Raw genomic sequence first — 21,144 nt, 5'->3', positions numbered from 1 at the left:
TCTTCCGGCCTGCTACTCTGTGCTACGCCCGTGCTTACCTTGCTCCCGGAGACCCGGTCCCTCTCGGGAGGGTAACAAGGGAAAGTGTTCAGTTCAGATCAGTGAGTAAGCACCAGCCCGCCCATGCTTACCTTGCTCCCGGAGACCCGGTCCCTCTCGGGAGGGTAACAAGGGAGCCGTCTGAGCACTAGTGACCATTTACATTATTAGCAAGGTATCAAATCCCCTTGGTGGGCCACAAGCACCTCACATTTCCACAGTCCCACTCAGTCATTTGGTAGGAGTTACAAAGACCACTGCTAGAAGGGCCATATTAAGTAAAATTCACTGCACCGCAGTATATTTCCTATGAACTGAACCACAGAATTCAACAGTACAGACTGATACTTCTGTGTCTGACTTCTTTCACTTGGTGTTATGTTTTTCAGATTTATCTACATTTTCACAAGTATCAGTGTTTCATTCCTTTTTATAGCTGAATAATATTCTACTGTATGCATATATCACATTTTCTCCATCCATTCATCTGTTGATGCAAATTTGAATTTGTTCTATCTTTTGGCTATTGTGAATAATGCTGCTGTAAATACTATGAAGAAGTTTTTGTTTGAACATCTGTTTTCAATTATTTGGGGTATACATCTGAGAGTGGAATTGTTAAGTTATATGATAATTCTATGTTTAACACTGGGAAATAGTCAAACAGTTTTCTACAGTGGTTGTACAATTTACATTCCAATCAGCAATGTATGAGGGTTCTGATTTCTCCACAACATCTCACTTGTTATTTTCTTCTAATTTTAATAGTCATGCTAATGGATATGACATGGTATCTCCTTGTGGCTTTTGATTTGTATTTCTCAAATAACAAATGATGTTGAGCAACTTTTCCTGTGCTTATTGGGCATCTGTTTATCTTCTTTGGAGAAATGTTTATTCAAGCACTTTGCCCATTTTTTAATTTGGTTGTCATTTTGTTGAGTTGTAAGAGTTCTTTATATATTTGGATACTAGAGCCTTAGTATATGCATGCTTTGTAAATATTTCCATTTATTCTGTAGGTTATCATTTTGTTTTCTTGAAAATTTTGAAAATTGAACTCCAATTTTATTTATTTTTTTCTTTTGTTACTCATGCTTCTGGTCTCATATTTAAGGATCCATTGCAAAACTCAAGTGTATCAAGATTTTATTCAATAGCTGTAATAGTCTCATGTACTTTAGGCATGTTGTCAGAGGGCACTAGTCTCTGGAGAGGTTATCATGCTTGGTTAAAGGGTTAGCAAAAAAAAGAGGAAGACTGTCAGCAAGATGGATTGCCACAGTGGCTGCAACAATGAGCTCAAGTATAGGAAGGATTGTAAGGTTGGTGCAGGACTAGGCAGTGTGTTGTTCTGTTGTACATAGGGTTGCTATGAGTCAGAGCCAACTTGATGGCATCTAACAACAACAATAGCTTGTATGTGCGTTAGTCAGGATTTTCTATATATAAGATCATGTCTCTGTCAATGGTGTTAGTTTTACTTCTTCCTTTCCAATTTAGAAGCCTTTATTTCTTTTTCTTATGTAATTGATCTGGCTTGAACTTGTAATACAGTGTTGAATAGAAATGGTAGAAGTGTACATCCTTGTCTTGTTCCTAATAGGGGAAAAGCTTCAGACTTTCACTATTGAGTATTATGTTAGCTGTGGGATTTTCAGGTTGAAGGAGTTCCCTATTACTGTTGTTGTTGTTATGTGCTGTCAAGTAGGCTCCAACTTCTAGCAACCCTATGTACAACAGAATGAAACACTGCCTGGTCCTGTGCCAGCCTCACAATCCTTGCTATACCTGAGCCCATCATTGCAGCTACTGTGTCAGTCCATCCTGTTGAGAGGGCCTTCTCCTTTTTCATTGACCCTCCACTTTACCAATCATGATATCCTTCTCTAGGGAATGGTCTCTCCTGACAGCATGACCAAAGTAGGTGAGATGAAGTCTGGCCATTCTCACTTCTAAGGAGCATTCCTAGTTTAAGTGATTCTATCATGAAAGGGTCTAGGGCTTTTGCAGAATGCTTTTTTCTGCATCAGTTGAGATTCTCATGTTTGTTTCCTTCATTTTATTACTGTGGTGCATTATGTTAATTGATTTTTTAAAAAATGAACTCCCACTGCATTCATGTGATAAATCCCACTTGATCATGGTGTATAATCTTTTAAACTTTCCTTTAAGCATTATTTCTGGCTCCATCCCATACCTGTAGGGCTTTGAACATACTGGTCCTCTGCCTGAGATTTTCTACATCTTCCCATTGGTGGCTGCTTTTCATCCTACAAGGAGCCCTGGTGACAACACTGGTTAAGCACTGGACTGCTAACCAAAAGGTTGGTAGTCCAACTACTCCATGGGAGAAAGATGTGACAGATTGCTTCTGTAAAGATTAAACCTTATGAAGCAGTTCTAATCTGTTGTATAGGGTCACTATGAGTCAGAATCTACTCAATGACACAGAGTCTTTTTGAGTTTTTCTAACCTATAGATTTTAGAGTCAATACTTAGGTTACTTGTTTCAGGAGCTCTTCCCTAACCACTGTATCTAACTAGCTTTCCTACCACAATCCTCTGTTCCCTAACTCAGTATGGAGTTACTCCTTGCTCCCTTGAAAGCATTTTACATTTTGTAATTACTTTTATTTTTGATTATTAATTTTCTTTGTTCCTACTAGACTGTTTGGCCTTCAGTCTCCACTGTGTGTGCACAATGCTTTACACGTAATGGACAGTCAATACACATATGGAATGAATGAATTTGTGTACATTACCAAGTCAAACCCACTGAAATATGTGGGAAATAAGAATGACTCTGACCACTTCAGGACATGTTGGCATTTAATCATACTTTTGGTCGATATTTATGTAAGTATTTAAAAGTTCAGTGAACTACAAAATTAGATACTCACCTAATGTAGATTTATTTTTGCTGACTAGCCAACAATGATAGCCAAACAGAGAAGACAAGCTGACAGAAAACATAGCTGCAGCAAAGAATAAAAACATAATATGGAACTTGGCTTGAGTATCAGGTAGGCCATTCTGAAAAGAAAGGAAAAAAAAAAAAATTTTGTCAAAGGGATAAGTATTCTCCCTACTTTTATAAGTAAATTAGTAAGATTTTGTTTTGTTGTTTGCTTGGATTTTTTTCTTTAAATTCAGATATGGACACAGATACATGGCTTTAAGTTAAAACTTTTGGGTGGGGATATATGTATTTTTAATATATTTATTTTTAATCTGAAATACATATATTTATTTTAATCTGATGATGTATGTGGGGGTAGATAAATATATATATACATATGCATATAGTCATCAGATTAAAATAAATGTTTACTGTAATATAAATATATATCTGGAAAACATATCAAAATTTGGGAACTTCATTTCAAATAACCAAAACATGGAAATATTATGATAGTAATGGTAGCGTGTGGAAGAATTATAACAGTGAGGATCAACATAAAAGGATATAAATACATACCATAAAAGAGAGTTTTTAATTCACTACCCTAACATATTTTTAATACACTACGGATTCACAAATGTTTAAACGGTCTTACTATAATGCTGGAAAATAAAGGCTAATTGGCACAAGCTGGCTTACTATTTTCATTGATGTTTTACATTACCACAAGCAATAGCATCAACTACAAGAACACAAACAGTGACATATCCACAATGCTTCAAACTATTCTAATAGTAGTGTTAAAGAAGAGGTTAACATTAGTGCATACCACTTGTCTAAAATAAACCTTCCACTGTCAGTGGGCTAAAACAGGCCATCTCAAAGCAAAAGCAGTTAGCTCTTACTGTTTGTAAAAGGAGACTCAGACTCACTCTAGAATGGAGGACTTGGGGCCAGAAACACTTAGTGAAGCACCAGGAGGCAATCCCTCTGATAAAAGGTCACACCATTTCAATACCCTGTAGCACTTGTCAGACTGACACAGGTTCAAAGGCCTCTTTAATGGCTTTTTACAGCAATGTCAGCACAATGAAAACTCTGGTCATTACTTTTCAAATATGTTTGTGGTTTGGATCTAAAACCACCCACAGAAATGAGGACCAGTGGTAATATAGTATCCTCTCAGACATTCACTAGGGATCATTCTTCACACTGGACACTGGAGATATTCTTGAAAGCATGTCCATTCACATGTACATTTCTAGTGCTTAACAATGTAGCTGGCACATAGCAGACACTCAATAAATCTTTGACACTGACTTTAGTTCAAATTTCACATGAATGATCAAGCAATTCAGAAAGCCTTAAAGGATAATATAATATAGATATAATAAGGCAGTTCAAGCAGGGGACAGAGTTTTTTTTTCCCCCCACCATTCATCATTTGGTATTCACAAGAAGTATTTCTGGGTATTTAAAATACTCAATTTAAATTTGGTTTTGCCTACATTTAAAATCTCTAAGTGCAGAACACCAATGAGTTGCCTAGAACCTAATCAAGTAATATCTATTAAAACTTTAAGATATTACAGAAGAAAAGGTTTAAAATAATTTTTATACATAAAGAAAATTATTTTTAAATATTAAAAAAAATCTTCTTATACTTTATAAAATACCTCTATTCTATGCAATCAATGCCTGAAATAATTTACTCCTGAAAATCTACATCACATATTTTGTTTACTAAAAAAGTTACCAAGGTAATGACTTACTGTCCAAAATTTGATAAAATACTGTAAATCCGTAGCAGCAATAAAAAGGCAATATAGCAGAGAATATGCCAAGAAAAGAAGGAAAAATTTATAATTTGAAAATCCAACACAGTTGTTCACCCTGTCAACAAAGCAAAAAGAACATTACCAGTAAATTTTACATCTTCACTAGTGTTTGGATTGAAAGAATTTGAAATTTATTTACATCTCTTTAAGTATAGTTCATATGATTTCTTTACACATACAAGCAAACATTAAAAAAATCCATTTCACTAAAGGAATTTGTGTCTAGTCTTTTACAATTCAATATTTAATAATCCTTTCATAAATCATGAAAAATGTAACTGCATTTCATGTCCAAATACAAAACACAAATAAGCACACGCTTAAAAAGCACAGAACCTGTAAGAAACCTAATATAGTCGGGTCGAATGGAGGACTTCACTAAGTTCTTCCTCTATGTTGTCTTGAAGTTTGATTTCCAATTATGTTTAAGTAATTTAAAATCTCTCAAGTTTCCCCAAATAAGACAGAATATCTTCACAAACTACACCTTGCTAGCAGTCAGCATACCACCGAAGCAAGGGTTGTCAATGCATATTAAATGGGAGGCTGAAAAAAAGACAAAGGACAGGGAACCACACAGCCAGTGTCATAATGCACATTTGACACTAAAGAAGTATAAGGCCTTCAGGAAGTGAAAGAGCCTATTAGGATTTCAATTTCTTTGTCTGTAATATAAGCATTCTGAGAGCATTTCTGAGAGCCAGCTCTACATTCTATGATTCCAAATATGAATCACAAATTCTCAGTTCTTCCTCTAAAATCATATCGTGGAGAGGTGGGGGTAGGGCTAAGAATTCAAGCTACACCATTAATAAACATAAACACAAAAATAATTCATTTTATACTCACACTGTCAATAAAACTTTGCCTCTCCTCCACCCCCCATAAAAACAGGGAAATCATTGGATGATCTTGTGTAAACCTAAGTGAGAACTGGCTAACATAATCATTGGTTGAAATAACTTTTACTAATTGGAATAATGAATGTATTACATAAAACACATGCATATGGCTTTCTTCTCCTCAGATGTCTTTTCTTCCCTCTCTAATGCTGGACAGATCATTATATTCTCTATTCACTTTGTTAATAAACCTAAACATTTTTCTTTCTAGATTTTTTTTAAAATGAAATTTTGTTCACATGAAAAATGTTTACATTTTCTAACTTTTAAAAAAATTCAGGTAAGGGAAACAGCATTAGAGTTAATAATTTGGGATCATAAGGGTGTCCTATATGACAAATAAATTCATTAAGAAGTCAAAAAGTATGGGTATGCATTGCGTGAAAAGAGTTGTATTTGCAGCTCTAGAAATTACAATGTGAGTAACAAACCAATTACTGACATTACCTTTTATGGTGCCTGCAGTGCAATAATGGCAAGAGAAAATACTGGACACGGGTCTCCATAAGCCTAGTGCAATTGTGTCTGTTTCCGAAGGACAGAAAATAGTCCCTTTGCTTTCTTGTGTCAGTTTCAAGAGGAGAGTCTGAGTAGACAAGGCTGGGGGCTGTAAGACTTTGGACAACACAGATGCAGACAATGACTCTTGTGGACTAGGGAAAATTGGAGGGATCAAGATTGTTTCTCTTCCTATACGAACTTAAGATGCAAATTTTGATTTAAAGGGTAAGTAGCATTTTTGTAGAAAGTAAAATAATTTTGATTGTAGATTTTATTACATCTACTTTAATTTACTTTAATTTCTATTTAAGAGCATGATGTAATTTCCCAAGTCAGAGCCAGGAAACAATGGACAGACTCAGTAAACAAAGTACTTTAGCATCTGATATGTATTGCACACTAAAGGAAATACAGTGACAACATTTATTTTGAATACCTTTATCCCTTTAAAGGAAACAGATTTCGGTTAGATACTTTAACTGCTTTGTAGACTCAATTAGAAAAGGAAGTGAACTTGTTCTGAGTCTGAGCTTCCTCCGTATAGAAAAGGAGTAACTTCATATGAATAAACAAAACACATTCCAGGCAAATACCCCTTTTATGCTGTTTAACTTCAGTGGAAAGAGCAATTGATCTCTGAGTCTAAAATGGAAAAAAAAAAAAAAGGGAAATGGGAAAGAATGTGCCCTTTGAAGTCCAAAAACCTTGCTATGTGATCTTGGGCCCACTCTAATGTGAATGAGCTGCACGTCCCTCCTCTTTAAAATGGGACAAATTATTTTTATGTCTGTCATTGTTATAAAGATTAAATACACACACACACACACACACACATACACTCTAACACATAATACCAAAAAACCAAACCCACTGCCATCAGAGATTCCAACACAAATTGTTAAGGAAACAGACTACCTTATCTTTCTCCCACAGAGTGGTTGGTGGGTACAAACTACCCAATGCTTTAAGCACAGTACCACTAGAGTTCCTTCTTACACCTAATAGACACTCAGTAAATTGAATGTAGTATTAATACAGTTCCACCACTTGTCTGTCAGTTTGTCATCCTGTGGTGGCTTGCAGGTTACTGTGATGCAGGATACTATGCCACTGGTCTTTCAAATACCATCAGAGTCACCATTGGTGGACAGGTTTCAGCAGAACTTCCAGACTAAGACAGACTAAGAAAAAAGAAGTGGCAGTCCACTTCTGAAAAATTTGGCTACTGAAAACCTTATGAATAGCAGTGAAGCACTGTCTAACACATCACTGGAAAACTTTAGTCTGATATAGTGCCAGAAGATGAGCACCTCATGTTGGAAGGCACTCAAAAAATAACTGGGCCAGAGCTGACTCCTCAAAGTAGAGCGAGTCAAACTTAATGACATGGATGGAGTAAAGCTTTCAGGACTTTCATTTGCTGATGTATCACAATTCAAGATGAGAAGAAAGAGCTGCAACATTCATTAATAATTAGGACATGGAATGTATGAAGCATGAATCTAGGAAAGTTGGAAATTGTCAAAAATGAAATGGAATGGATAAAGAACGATACACTAGGCATTAGTGAGCTGAAATGGATTGGTATAAGACAGAGCATCCTGGCCTTACAGATAAATAGGACAGTTAAGAGAGCCATCCCTCCATCCTATCTACCCTGACCCTCGCTGGGCTATCCAAAACCAGCCTGAGTGGGCTTGGCAGCAATCTTAGTACCCTAGGTGACCTTTAGGTCATTAAATGCCTCAAAATATTAACCTCTCTGCCTCTGGGTGGAGTTTAGCTGCCACTTTCTATACAGGTGATGTATGGAGAAGTATGCAACCATAACTGCACCTGGGTAGAATGCAAAAGTACACATACCCATGATTGTGTATGACCGTCTCTGTGTTTTCCCACCTTGGTCTCTTGTTTACTGGCCACAAAAAAATCACGCTGAGAACAGCCTGGATTTTAACTGACAGCAGTATTAGCCATTTTGAATTGGACAATCATACAGTCTATTATGCTGGGAATTATAAATTGAAGAGCAATGGCATCACATTCATCATCAAAAAGAACATATCAAGATATATCCTGAAGTACAGTGCTGTCAGCAATAGGATAATATCCATATGCCTTCAAGGAAGAACAGTTAATACAATTATTATTAAAATTTACCAAATGGCATCAACCACCAAACCTAAAGATGAAGAAATTGAAGACTTTTATTAAAATGTGCAGTCAGAAACTGACCAACATGCAATCAAGATGTATTGATAATACTGGTGAATGGAATGTGGAAGCTGGAAACAAAGAAGAAGCATTGGTTGTTGGAAAATACAACTTTGGTGAAAGAAATGACAAGGGAAATGGCATGATGTCTTGTTAAGACGAAGAACTTATTCACTGCAAACACCCTTTTTTGACAACATAAACGGTGACCATACACATGGATCTTACCAAACGGAATACACAGGAATCAAATTGACTACATCCGGGGAAAAAAAGCAACAGAGAAGCCCAATATCATCAGTTAGAAAAAGGCCAAGAGCTGACTCTGGAACAGACCATGAATTGCTTATATGCAAGTTCAAGTTGAAGTGAAAGAAATGTAAATCAAGCCTCTGAGAGCCAAGGTAGAACCTGGAGTATACCATCTGAATTTAGAAACCATCTGAAGAACAGATTTGACTCATTGAATACCAGTGCCCAAAACCAGACGAGTTGTGGGATGACATTAAGAATATTATACATGAAAAAGCAAAAGGTCACTGAAAAGAAAGGTAAGGAAGAAAAGACTAAAATGGAATTCAGAAAAGGCTCTGAAACTTGCTCTTGAACAGAGAGTAACTAAAGTGAATGGAAGAAATGATGAAATAAAAGAGTTGAACAGAACATTACACAGGGTGGCTCAAGAAGATGAAGTAAAGTATTATAATGAAATGTACAAAGGCCTGGAGTTAGAAAATCAAAGGGGAAGAACATGCTTGGTATTTCCCAAGCTAAAAGAACTGAAGAGAAAATTCAAGCCTTGAGTTGCAATACTGAAGGATTCTATGGGCAAAATAGTGAACGATGTAGGAAGCATCAAAAGAAAATAGAAGAAATACACAGTCACTATACCAAAAAGAACTGGTTGACATCACATTAATTTGGGAGGTAGCATATGATCAAGAATCTATAGTACTGAAAGAAGAAGTCCGAGCTGCACTGAAGACATTGGTGAAAAATGCACCTCCAGGAATTGATAGAACACCCATTGAGATGTTTCAACAAATGGATGCAGCACTGGAGGTGCTCACTCATTTATGGTCAACCTACTGGAAGAGATCCATATCCGTGCCCATTCCAAAGAAGGGTGATTCAACAGAGTGTAGAAATTATCAGATAGTATCCTTAATACCATAAGCAAGTAAAATTTTGCTGAAGATAATGCAAAAATGGTGGTAGCAGTATATTGAGAGGGAACTGCCAGAAATTCAAGCCAGATTCAGAAGAGGATGTGAAATGAGGGATATCAGTGCTGATGACAGAAGGATTCTGACTGAAATCAAAGAATACCAGAAAGAGGTTTACCTGTGTTTTATTGACTATGCAAAGACATTTGACTATATGGATCCTAACAAATTATGGATAACATTGCAAAGAATGGGAATTCCATAACACTTTATTATGGTCATGAGGAAGCTGTACATAGATAAAGACGCAATCATTTGAAGAGAACAAAGGAATACTGCATGATTCACCATTAGGAAAGGTGTGTCTCAGGTTTGTATCCTTTCATCATGCTTATTAAATTTGTATACTGGGCAAATAATCTGAGAAGCTGGGCTATATGAAAAACTCTGCATCAGGATTGGAAGATGACTGATTAACAACCTGCAATGACACAATCTTGCTTGCTCAAAGTGAAGACCTGAAGCACTGATTGATGAAGGTCAATTGCTATAGCCTTCAGTACCTCAATATAAAGAAAACACAAATCTTCACAACTGGACCAATACGCATCACAATAAATGGACGTAAGATTGAAGTTGTCAGGGATTTTGTTTTACTTGGATCCACTATCAACACCCATGGAAGCAGTGGTCAAGAAACCATAACAATGTACTACACTGGGCAAATCTGCTGCAAAAGATCTCTTTAAAGTATTAAAGAGCAAAGATATCACTTTGACGACTAAAATATGCCTGACCCAAGGGATAATATTCTCAGTATCTTCATATGCATGTGAAAGCTGGGCAGTGAATTAAGAAAGATGAAGAAGAAGTGATGCCTTTGAATTGGGTCTTGGCAAAGAACACTGAAAATACCATGAACTGCTAAAAGAATGAACAAATCTGTCTTGGAAGATGTATGGCCAGAAAGCCCCTTAGAAGTGAGAATGGCCAGACTTTGTCTCACATATTTGGGTTGTGTTGAAAAGACCGTATCATGCTTAGTAAAGTAGAGGATCAGCAAAAATAGAGAAGACCCTCAATGAGATGGATTGAGTTAGTGTCTGCAACAACAGGCTCAAGCATAGCTCGATTGTGGGGATGGCACAGGACCACGCAGTGTTTCATCCTGTTGTATATAGGGTTTCTAGGAGTTGGAACCAACTGGAAGGCACCTAACCAACAACATTAATATAGTTCACTAACAAATGAAAATTTTATATTAGAAAGAAAGATGAGTCTATGACAAAACATCCAATAATGCATATACTATAGGTTCTCTATTTTATTTAAAATTAACCTCATATCTATATATGAGGTTAATCCTCTGACCTTGATGGGTAATCTAAATTGGCCATAGCTGATATACTGAAATCAACAATAGAAAAGCACTATTTATCTAATTTTCAAATGCTCTTAAGTCAATAAATACTGAACTTCAAAACCATATACAAGACCTGTATAAAAAAGGCTGCCCTATAGTCCAGGAATAGCCTAAAGTTTCTTTCATAAGAGATTGTTAAATTCACATAATGGCTGTAAAAAAGAACAAGGAAGTCATTTATGCACTGATATGGAAAATGTTAAGTGAAGGATATGTTAAGTGAAGAAAAAAAAAAAAAGAGAAAGTCCGTAATAGAATCACTAGTGAAAAAAAACAGAAAAGGTAAAGAGACACACGCACATATACACACTGATACCCGAAAGAGTACATGTGACACAGTAGAACTGTCCCATAGAATTTTCTTGACTGTGTTCTTTACAGAAGCTGATTGCCAAGTCTTTCTCACGTGGAGCCACTGGCTAGGTTCAAACTGGCAACTTTTTGGTTAACAGCCTAGTGCTTAACCATTGCACTACCAGGGCTCCTATTAGTTAATTAGGACTTTCAAATAATCCTCTACTAAGTTACCTGATTTCTTGACTTATAAAAACTACAAAATATGAATGAATTCTAAGTGGGACTTGCTTAAACATATTATCTGTGTATTTCTGTATTTGCTATTTTACTTTTTAATATCAAGCTTTTTTAAAAAATAAATCGTCAAAGCTTTAAATGACTTAATTCTTCATTAGAAACTCCCACTGAGGTACTGTGTATAGTTTATATACACATATTTGTGTGCAATCTTGGAAAGTATTTTAAAATCTCTATGTTCATGCATGTTCATATAAAAATAAATTTCGCTCTGAGTGAACATAAAAAGTAACTTTTATTTTATTAACCTACTGTTTTTAAAATTATTTCTTGGAAAGTGTCCTGAAGAAAGGCCCCTTTGGGCTCATTAAATAAATATTAGAAATTAAATCTAAAAGCACCAGCTAGGTCTGCTAAAGCAATGTTAATAAATAGATTTAAATAGGTAAATGATTCAGTTTACTAACATCTATAAGGACTAGAAACTTGTTTAAGCCATACTCACCAGGGACAATGATGATCCATCTTCAAAATACATCTAAGAAATAAAACAAAACAGAATCCAATACCCTTCAAAACTTTAATCACATTAAATTTTTAAAAATATATATAAAACAGCTATTTCAAAAGAGTTGTAGCACCTAACATACTGCAAAAGTATTGACTTACCTAAAAATGGGATAATAGCAAAAGTCCTCATCTAAAATAAACACTACATATAACCATATGTACATACTTGTATGACAGAACCTTCCAAACCAAACCAAACTAACTCACTGCTATCAAATCGATTCTGACTCACAGCAACAATTGTTGGGTTTCTGAGGTGGTAAATCTTTATGGAAGTAGATTGCTCAGTCTTCCTTCCAAGGAGTGGCTGGTGGTTTGAATCACCAGCCTTCTGGTTAGCAGTCAAATGCCTTAGGCACTACGCCACCAGAGCTCCTTAATAGAACCTTACATTTAAAATATATACATTTAAAAAGGCAAATCAAATAACACATTTTTTAAAAAAAGAGAAAATATACAAATATTTTACGCTAAAGGAGCTGTAAAACATGAACATATTTGCAAAAATATTAGACAAAACTTTTCCTTTAATATCAATCCTTAAGCCAATAGTGCTGTCCTTACAGTACATTGAAAATATACTAACATCTGACAATCATGAAGTGAATTAAGCTATTTTTACAAAGACAGAAATTAGTCGTAGAAGAGGTATTTGCTAAACTGAACCAGCCAAAACAGAACTGCTAAAAATTGTGCACTTTATGTCAGTGTGAATGAATCTGGGGGCACAAGCCATACTCTTATTAATGCAAGTGATTATACACATCATATCTCTTACATAAACATCTAAGAATTATAAATAAGAAGAAAAGGTGATACTTCAGACAACAGTGAGAAAAGGAGTAAAAGGTTTTCTTACTTATCACAGACGGAACAGTGGTGGCAACGATCTGGTTTTATAAGTTGGCATCTGTCACAATATCGGATTGCTAGGAACAAAAACCTCTACTTAGCCTTAGATTTAACATTGGATTGAATGTATAATTAAAAGATTTTATTATCTATCCCAAAGAGCATACTGAATTTAAATTTGATAAAAACAACATATTTGACCCTGTTTAAATACAAAAGTGGAATGACTTGCCTGCAGCCACAGTTTTCTGGAGATATTTCCCAAGAATAGAGAAGCTCTTGTGGAAATTATTCTAAGGCATTCTCAACTGTCAGTGGGCTCACAAAGGTTACAGATATGTCTGTTTACATCAAAGTTAACACAATGGCCCCCTTAACTAAATTAATTATTGCCTGTGTCCTGCTAGGATGACTAAGTGAGGTATACCATAACAGAAATACATTTTAGAAATTCATGAATAAACTTCATTAGTTCCTTAAATTGGAAATAAAAATCTCACATCTTTTCTGTTGGGCAAGGTATAAGATTAGGTGTGTTGGAAGAAATACTTCCAGGAAAGAATTTTAATTCATGTAACTGAAGCCCTGACCTTTTCTTCTCCAATTCAAGTATCAGAAACATAAACCATAATGGATGACTGATTTCAGTACATAAGCATTTTATAGGCTTCAACATCTACCAAAATTATTGGAAAGCAATTACTAAACTGGCAGTCTACTAAGATCAGTAAAACCAAGCTAATGAACTTAAAGTTGGAAAAATTACTTGTAATACATAACTATCAATAATACTATAGTATTATTGAACCAGCGAAAACAGAACTGGTAAAAATTGTGCACTTCATGTCAGTGGGAATGAATCTAGGGCACAAGCCAAACTCTTATTAATGCAACTGATTATACACATCATATCTCTTACATAAACATCTAAGAATCATAAATAACATTACGTTAGCTAATATTATAATTCCCAAAAATGGAAATTGTTGCAAAACACTAAGAATACAATGGATTCTTTTTAGATGACAAAGCCTATATGGAGCTGTTTTCAATGTTGAAGTAAGTTCTTAATCATCCTCTTACAACTTCTCTTTTCAGGAATTGCAGAGATGAAAGGCATGCTCTTCATTTAAATCAAAAAGTGTCATAGGTACATTACAAGGGAAGCAAATTATTAGAGTCTAAGGCAATGTTGTCCAGAAGAAATATAATGTGAGCCATATGTGTAATTTTAAACTCTCTAGTAGTCACATTAAAAGAAGTGAAGAGAAACAGGTAAAATTAATTTTAATAATATACTTTATTTTACCAAATATATCCAAAATATTATTACAATATATAATCAGTATAAAAATATTAATGAGGTATTTTATAATCTTTTTTGATTGTGACGATGGTGCAGATCTGGGCAGTGTTTCATTCTGTTGTACACAGAGTCACTATGAATCAAAGCTGACTTGATGACATCTAACAACAACAGGAAGTCTCTGAAACCTACTGGATATTTTAAACAATCTAGACAAGCTGCATTTTAAGTGCTCAATAGCCATGTGAGCCTAGTGGCTACCCTGATGAGCAGACAGGTCTCAAGTCACCAAATTTCCAGATGAGTTGTGGTAGGCAACGCTAAATTATCTCTAAATGGGTAATTATCTCTAACTTAAAGTATACAGGGCAAAAACCTTTCAAATTTAATCGAAATAGCGCCATAACTCACAGGAAATCAAAACAACTTAGAAATAAGTTTTCTGTTTACAGTTGTTCATAAACATATTTAATCTTTTAATAAAAATTTGAGTATCATATTATGTTCAACTAAAATTATCTCACTGTAATTTTAAATGAACAATCTGATTGTTGTGCAAAACCTACTAACAGTTGAAACAAACAAACAAAAAAACAAACCCACTGCCATCAAGTCGATTCCCATTGGGTGTCCAAGGCTATAAATCTTTATGGAAGTAGATTGCCTCATCTTTCTCCTGTGGAGCACCTGATGGATCTGAACCACTGACCTTCTGGTTAGCAACCATATGTCTTACTCATTACACCACCAGAGCTCCTTCCTTACTAACAGTCAAGGAGGCTTTTAACTGTTTTCTTGGATTTATAAACACTTCTTCATATATAACTCATATATATTAGTTATAATTTTAAAATTTTTTGATGAAAAACACTATAAATGATATAGATAAAATACTGTAAATATAGTTAATTAACAATGATAAACTAACTACATCACCTCTAACTGTTATCTTCCTAGGCAAAACCTATAAATTTTTTTGTAGGATAAGATTGAGGGCAGGAGAGCTAACATGCAGTTCAAAGCCACCAGCCACTCCTCGAAAGGAAGATCGGTCAATCTATTTCCACAGTGATTACCTCGGAAACCCAAGGAAGGGTCGCTATGAGTCACATTCGACTCTAGGGCAGTGAGTTTGGTTTTGGTTTTAATCTTTATAGGAACAGATCACCAGGTTTTTCTCCTGTGGAGCCCCCTAGGTAGGTTTGAATTAACAACCTTTTGGTTATCAGCTGAGCACCACCAGTGCACCTCTCTCTGTGGAGTAGTCCACATAAACCAAGAAGCTCACATTTTTCCCTTTTGGATATGGAGGAATTACTAGAGATTTAGAATAGATGAAAAACCCTAAATTATATTATCACCCACTTTCTTCAATTCTTTATAGTATATAGTGTTGAACAGCAAATGAATCTTTCAGTTGCTTTATTTCACAAACTTTCCCACAAGGAAGAAGGAAGTAATCCATACAACTAAAGGGATCTAAGAAGTATGTGGCTCAGAGGTAAAAAAAAAAAGACCTTCTGCCTTGGTACTGCTGTGGCCCCTCCACTGAAAGTCCATTCATAATGATGCTTACCTTCCAGAAAACAAAAACAAACGAACTCACTGCTGTTGAGACGGATCCAACTTACAGCCACCTCTCCTTTGGTATCACTACACAAGTAGATCACCCAATCTTCCTTTCAAGGAGTGGCTGGTGGGTTTGAACCGCCAGCCTTCTGGTTAGCAGTCAAATGCCTTAGGCACTATACCACCAGGGCTCAAGGCATTATAATATATTTATTATACTTCATGTCATTCAATTTAGTCAATACTTTTATCCAGCTAATAATGTTTTTAGCAGGCATTCAGAAGTTTTACATTGGAAATAGAAATGAAAATTGTATTAGAAACCCAGTTTCTATTCCAGACTGTCACAAATAATGAGAACCACAAGTCTGTCTCAGGATATAGACATAAAATACCTGAGAGGAATGAGCAATGACATCTTTAACATTATATAAGCTATACAAGGAGATAACTTATAAATCCAAAGTGTAGTTTTAGGAGCTCTGGTAGCATAGTAGCTAAAGCACTTGACTGCTAACCAGAAGGCTGGCGGTTCAAACCCACCAGCCACTCCTTGGAAGGAAGGTTGGGCAATCCTACTTCCGTAGCGATACTGCCTCAGAAACCCAAGGAGGGGTCGCTATAAGTCGGGGCCGACTCGACGGCACATAACAACAACAACAGTTGTTATTATTAATGAAAAACATTTGTTCTGGTATGACACATGCTTTTCCCCTTTTCTAAGTCAGTAGTATTTAGGGGTATAGTGGAAAAGCCCTGGATGAGGAATGAGGAGACCAGGTTTTTGCACTTTGTACCATCATTAACTAGTTTTGGAAATTCAAGCAATACTTTATTAAGGAAAACAAACAAACAAACAAACAAAAAACAAAGCCATTGCTGTTGAATCAATTTTGACTCATATTGACCTCATGTGACAGAGCAGAACTGTTCCAAAGGGTTTTCTTGGCTATAACCTTTATGGAAGCAGATCCCCATGCCCTTCTGTGGTGCCACTGAATGGGTTTAAACTGCCAGCTTCTTAGCAGTTGAGTGCAAACCATCTGCACCACCAAGAAACCTGAAAACATCAGTTGCCACAAGTCAATTCCAATTCACGGTGACCCTATACTGTCACAAAAGAACTACACCTCATAGAGTTTTCAGTGGCTGTTTTTTCAGAAGCTGATTGCCAGGGCTTTCTTCTCAGGTGCCTCTGGGTGAACTTGAACCTCCAATCTTTCCATTAGTAGCCAAGTACACTAACAATTTGCCCTACCCAGGGGCAAATTAATAAATAATAAGGAGGCTTAAATTTCCTCAGTATTTGCTTTAATTATATAGGGTGAATACACATAAATATGCATAAGCACATCTCTGTCTTTGTGGGACAGAACCAATATAAAGGGAGCTCTGATGGCGTAGTGCCTAAGTCATTTGACTGTGCATTAACTCAGAAAATTATCACTTGCTTATGGAGAAACAATGAAAACAAACAGGATAAAATTGTGTGAGAGATTCAAAGTTGTATCCAATTATGACTCCAAAGTGACTTAGAAACAAATGTAAATAATATAAAAACATTAATGAAAGAATTTACATTCTTTTCTTCATACTGCCTTTGAAACTGATTACACATTTTACACTTAAAGCACACTGCAATTTGTATTAGCCATGTTTTATGTCTGCATGAGCCACATGGGGCTAGTTGTTACCATAATGGGCAGGACAGGTTGAATGTCACCAAATTTCTAGGTGAGTTTTGGTGGGCAAGTATCAACAGTCCATGTTTGTCAGTTTTTAAGACAACTAGTTAATTAGATAACTGTTGAATTATCTACAAAATCTGACTCAAGTAAGAGGTTTATTAATGTAATAGTATTTTTAATTAGTGTAAGTTTTAAAGATAAAGAAATTGTGCCAATCCTTATATTGCATTTTACATTATTTATATAATTACTGTTTTATACTTATGGAAAAGACATGTAAACATTAATTTTATACTCACAGTACATATTGCTTTCTTAAATTAAATAATAATAAACTCACTGCCACTGAGTCGATTCCAACTCATAGCGACCCCCTTGGGTTTTGGGTTGTAAATCTTTATAGGAGTAGATTGTCCCCTCTTCCTTCCATGGAGCAGCTGGTGGGTTTGAACCACTGATCTTCTGGTCAGCAGCCAAATGCCTTATCCACTATACCACCAGAGCTCCTTAGAAGGATCTAAAATTAAAACTTTAAAAATAAATGTTACTACAGGAGATCCTGGATAGAGGAGGAGAAAAATGTGAAACAAAACTCAAAATCATAAAAAATCACAAAAAAAACAGGCTTACTGATCTGATAGAGACTGGTGAAATTTCCAAGACTATGGGGCTCTAGACCCCCTTCAAGTCTGGAACTGAACTCACTACTGTGGCTTCCAGCCAAACAATAAAAACCCTAAAACCAAACCCACTGCCATTGAGTGGAATCTAACTCATAGTAACCCCCATTGGGTTTCCAAGGCAATAAATCTTTACAGAAGTATATTGCCCCATCTTCCTTCAGTGGAGTGGCTGGTGGGTTTGAACAACCAACCTTCTGGTTAACAGTCAAATGCCTTAGGCACTGCGCTACCAAGAGTTCCCTAGGCAAATAATAGACAGGCATATAAGGTGAACATTTATACCAGGTAGGTACACTCCTTAGAACATTCCACCATGGGAGTTCAGAAGGGCAGTATTTGAGCAGGGAGGTAGCTGAAAGGGCAGGAGTGCACAGGAGAGAAGAACACAGGGAAAAAGTAATCACATGGAGGAAGTGGGAAGAGAGCTGTTACACTGTGGGGACTGCAATCAATGTCATGAAACAAAATGTGTATGAACTGCTATATGGAAAGTGAATTTGCTCTGTGAACTTTCACCCAAATCATAATAATAATAATTTTTAAAATGCTACTGCAAATGAAGATTTCAGCAGTTCTAACATCTTCATTAAATCACAATGAAATAGGCAGAAGAGAGTGAGAGTCAGTCCTGTCTTGGTTGAGATCTCCATGCCACAGTGTTATTCATGTTTCCATTCTCTGTGTGGAATTATACAGGGGAAGATTTAATAGCAATTCTAAGCACAAGACAATATTTTAAAATGAGAGTTTGACAGTTTCAAGTATATAAAAGTGCTTTCTAATAGTCACCACAATACATCTTTCTGTGTTGGAACTGTATACTATTCCAAAGTGCTCATTATCAGCACTTACCTCCAGACATGGTCCTAGTATAGATGGGAAGATCTTTGGCTGCTCGCCTAAGAACTTCCTGATGGGCTTCTCCTCTTGGCTCTCTCTCCAGCAGTTCTTTCTCTGCATAAGAGAGATGGAACTGTGGAATAAATTTAAATTTTAATCAGTGTTTGCAAAGAAGCGACAACATATCAGTCTATTCTGCTATACCTAGAAAAAGGCACTTATGAAATATTAATTGTTTATTATGCACATACACACACACAAATATACATATAATGGAGTTTGAAATCTGGGTAAGTCTATTAATCTCACTGATCATTAGTTTATATATATCTAGAAAAAGGGAATAATCATCATAGTCATAATAAAAAAAATACCTACTTTCCCAGATGCTTCTGAAACTCAAAAGGAAGAGAATATGTGAAAATGCTTTATAAACTGTAGATTTCTATCCAAATACTAGTTATCTTAATAGAGAAAATGGTCAAATAAACAAATCTGGCTCCACTGGCTGAGCTTTTCATCTGGATGCCATTAAGAACAAAAGTAGAGATGAATCGATTGAGCATGTTTCCTCATTTAAGTGAGCTTTAACTTGGTGATAATGTTACTTTTCTAGTATTCAAAGTGCTAATTATTAATATTCTTTCTACTTCCAATTTGTGAAAAAAATTAAAAACATTTATTAAAGAAAAATAAAGATTTGTTTGGGCTCCAACTAGACAATAACAAAGATCAGTTTAAAAAGTCGGTTTGAACTCCTATACATATGTTCCAGGTGACATATACAAGGACATTCACAGCATCATTGTTTGAAACACCAAACTAATAACAACCCAAATGTCCATCAAAGGAAAAATGGATAAATTAATCAGGGTATAATATATCCAAATAGTAGGATACTGTCTGGCATTTAAAAATCAACAAATGACAGCTGTGCACAACAAAGGAAATCATATTGACATAAGTTTGAACAACAATAAAATCACCTTATAGAACATATAAAGAATTATTCAAAAATATGAATTTAAAAACCTGCAAGGTAAACAATTTATGTGATTATTTAGTGATATTTACCTGGTGATATGTGTGTGTGTGTATGTGTATATGATAAAGTTATAAAGAAAACCAAGGGAATGATTAGTGTGAAATTCAGAAAGTTTTTACCTTTTGAGGAATACAGGGAAAAATACAACTGGGGAGAAGTACACAGGAGATATAAATATATAAATAATATTTTGTTTCTTAGCAGAGTGACCTGTTTAGGCATTTTTATTATATTATACCTTAAACTGGACATTACATATACGTTTTTGTATGTATAATATATCTTACAATTTTGAAGTTTTTAAAAGTATGCCAATGAAGAAAAACAATGTGAAGAAAATGAGGTCATGATATTTGATTCAAAATCTGTATTGTAAAACACTGAATTTAAAAAAAATTCTCATTGCAACTTGGGTGAAAGTTTACAGAGCAAATTCATTTTCAATACAGCAGTTTATATACATTTTGTTTCATGACATTGACTGCAATCAACATTAAATTTGTTTCAAAAATAGAAACAAATCTCTAGTGTTCAAATGTAAATAATTTTTAAATTACCATAATTTTCCTATATATTTTTTGTTTCATATAATTATAAAATTTCAGACTTATTAAGGTAACAGACCAAAGATAAGTTTTCATTAAATAGGAAATTTACATAAAATATGAATTATTCTTAATTAGTATACCAGATTTACTACCATTAAACTAGTAGCTACGTTAGAACCATGCTTCTTCTCAGTTTTTTTTAAGCATTAGAAAAAAGTATTCTCTAGATTAAATATTCCTCCTCTTATAAGTTCATACCAATTACTTGCCCATTAATCAATCCCATAATGCTTCAAGATTAAGCGTCAATTAATCCTTTTATAAATGAGCACTAATAAATATAGCCTTTATTAAGCATTATATAATGTACACTTTATATACATAAAAGTGGACAGCCTCTTCCTTTTTCCTAGTCTGTCTCAGTCTATAAGCTGGGCTGTGCACCAGGTGCATCTTGCTGGGTTTTAAACACCAGAGGCTCAGCCTCAAAACTCAAGTCTACCGGACAGTTGCAGATTGGA

The 21,144-nt window shown here is 35.3% G+C and overlaps 1 protein-coding gene across 1 annotated transcript in view; it reads right to left on the bottom strand.

Moving 5' to 3' along the window:
* The window catches only part of ZDHHC2 (zinc finger DHHC-type palmitoyltransferase 2), a 152,503-nt gene that overhangs the window by 29,899 nt on the left and 101,460 nt on the right, over positions 1-21,144 (bottom strand). Inside the window, exons 4-8 of the mRNA XM_007954939.2 lie at positions 19,043-19,163; positions 12,952-13,021; positions 12,028-12,060; positions 4,717-4,837; positions 2,943-3,075 (exon numbers count right to left, since the gene is read on the bottom strand). Coding sequence (XP_007953130.1) covers positions 2,943-3,075; positions 4,717-4,837; positions 12,028-12,060; positions 12,952-13,021; positions 19,043-19,163 — 478 coding nt within the window. The remainder of the gene's footprint in view (positions 1-2,942; positions 3,076-4,716; positions 4,838-12,027; positions 12,061-12,951; positions 13,022-19,042; positions 19,164-21,144) is intronic.

This window comes from Orycteropus afer, unplaced genomic scaffold, assembly GCF_000298275.1.
Source record: "Orycteropus afer afer isolate SDZICR_OR568_19922 unplaced genomic scaffold, OryAfe1.0 scaffold00483, whole genome shotgun sequence".
In the NCBI taxonomy this organism is placed as follows: Eukaryota; Metazoa; Chordata; class Mammalia; order Tubulidentata; family Orycteropodidae; genus Orycteropus; species Orycteropus afer.
The sequence above is the reverse complement of the archived record's forward strand: the minus strand, read 5'-3'. Positions and strand labels throughout refer to the sequence as shown.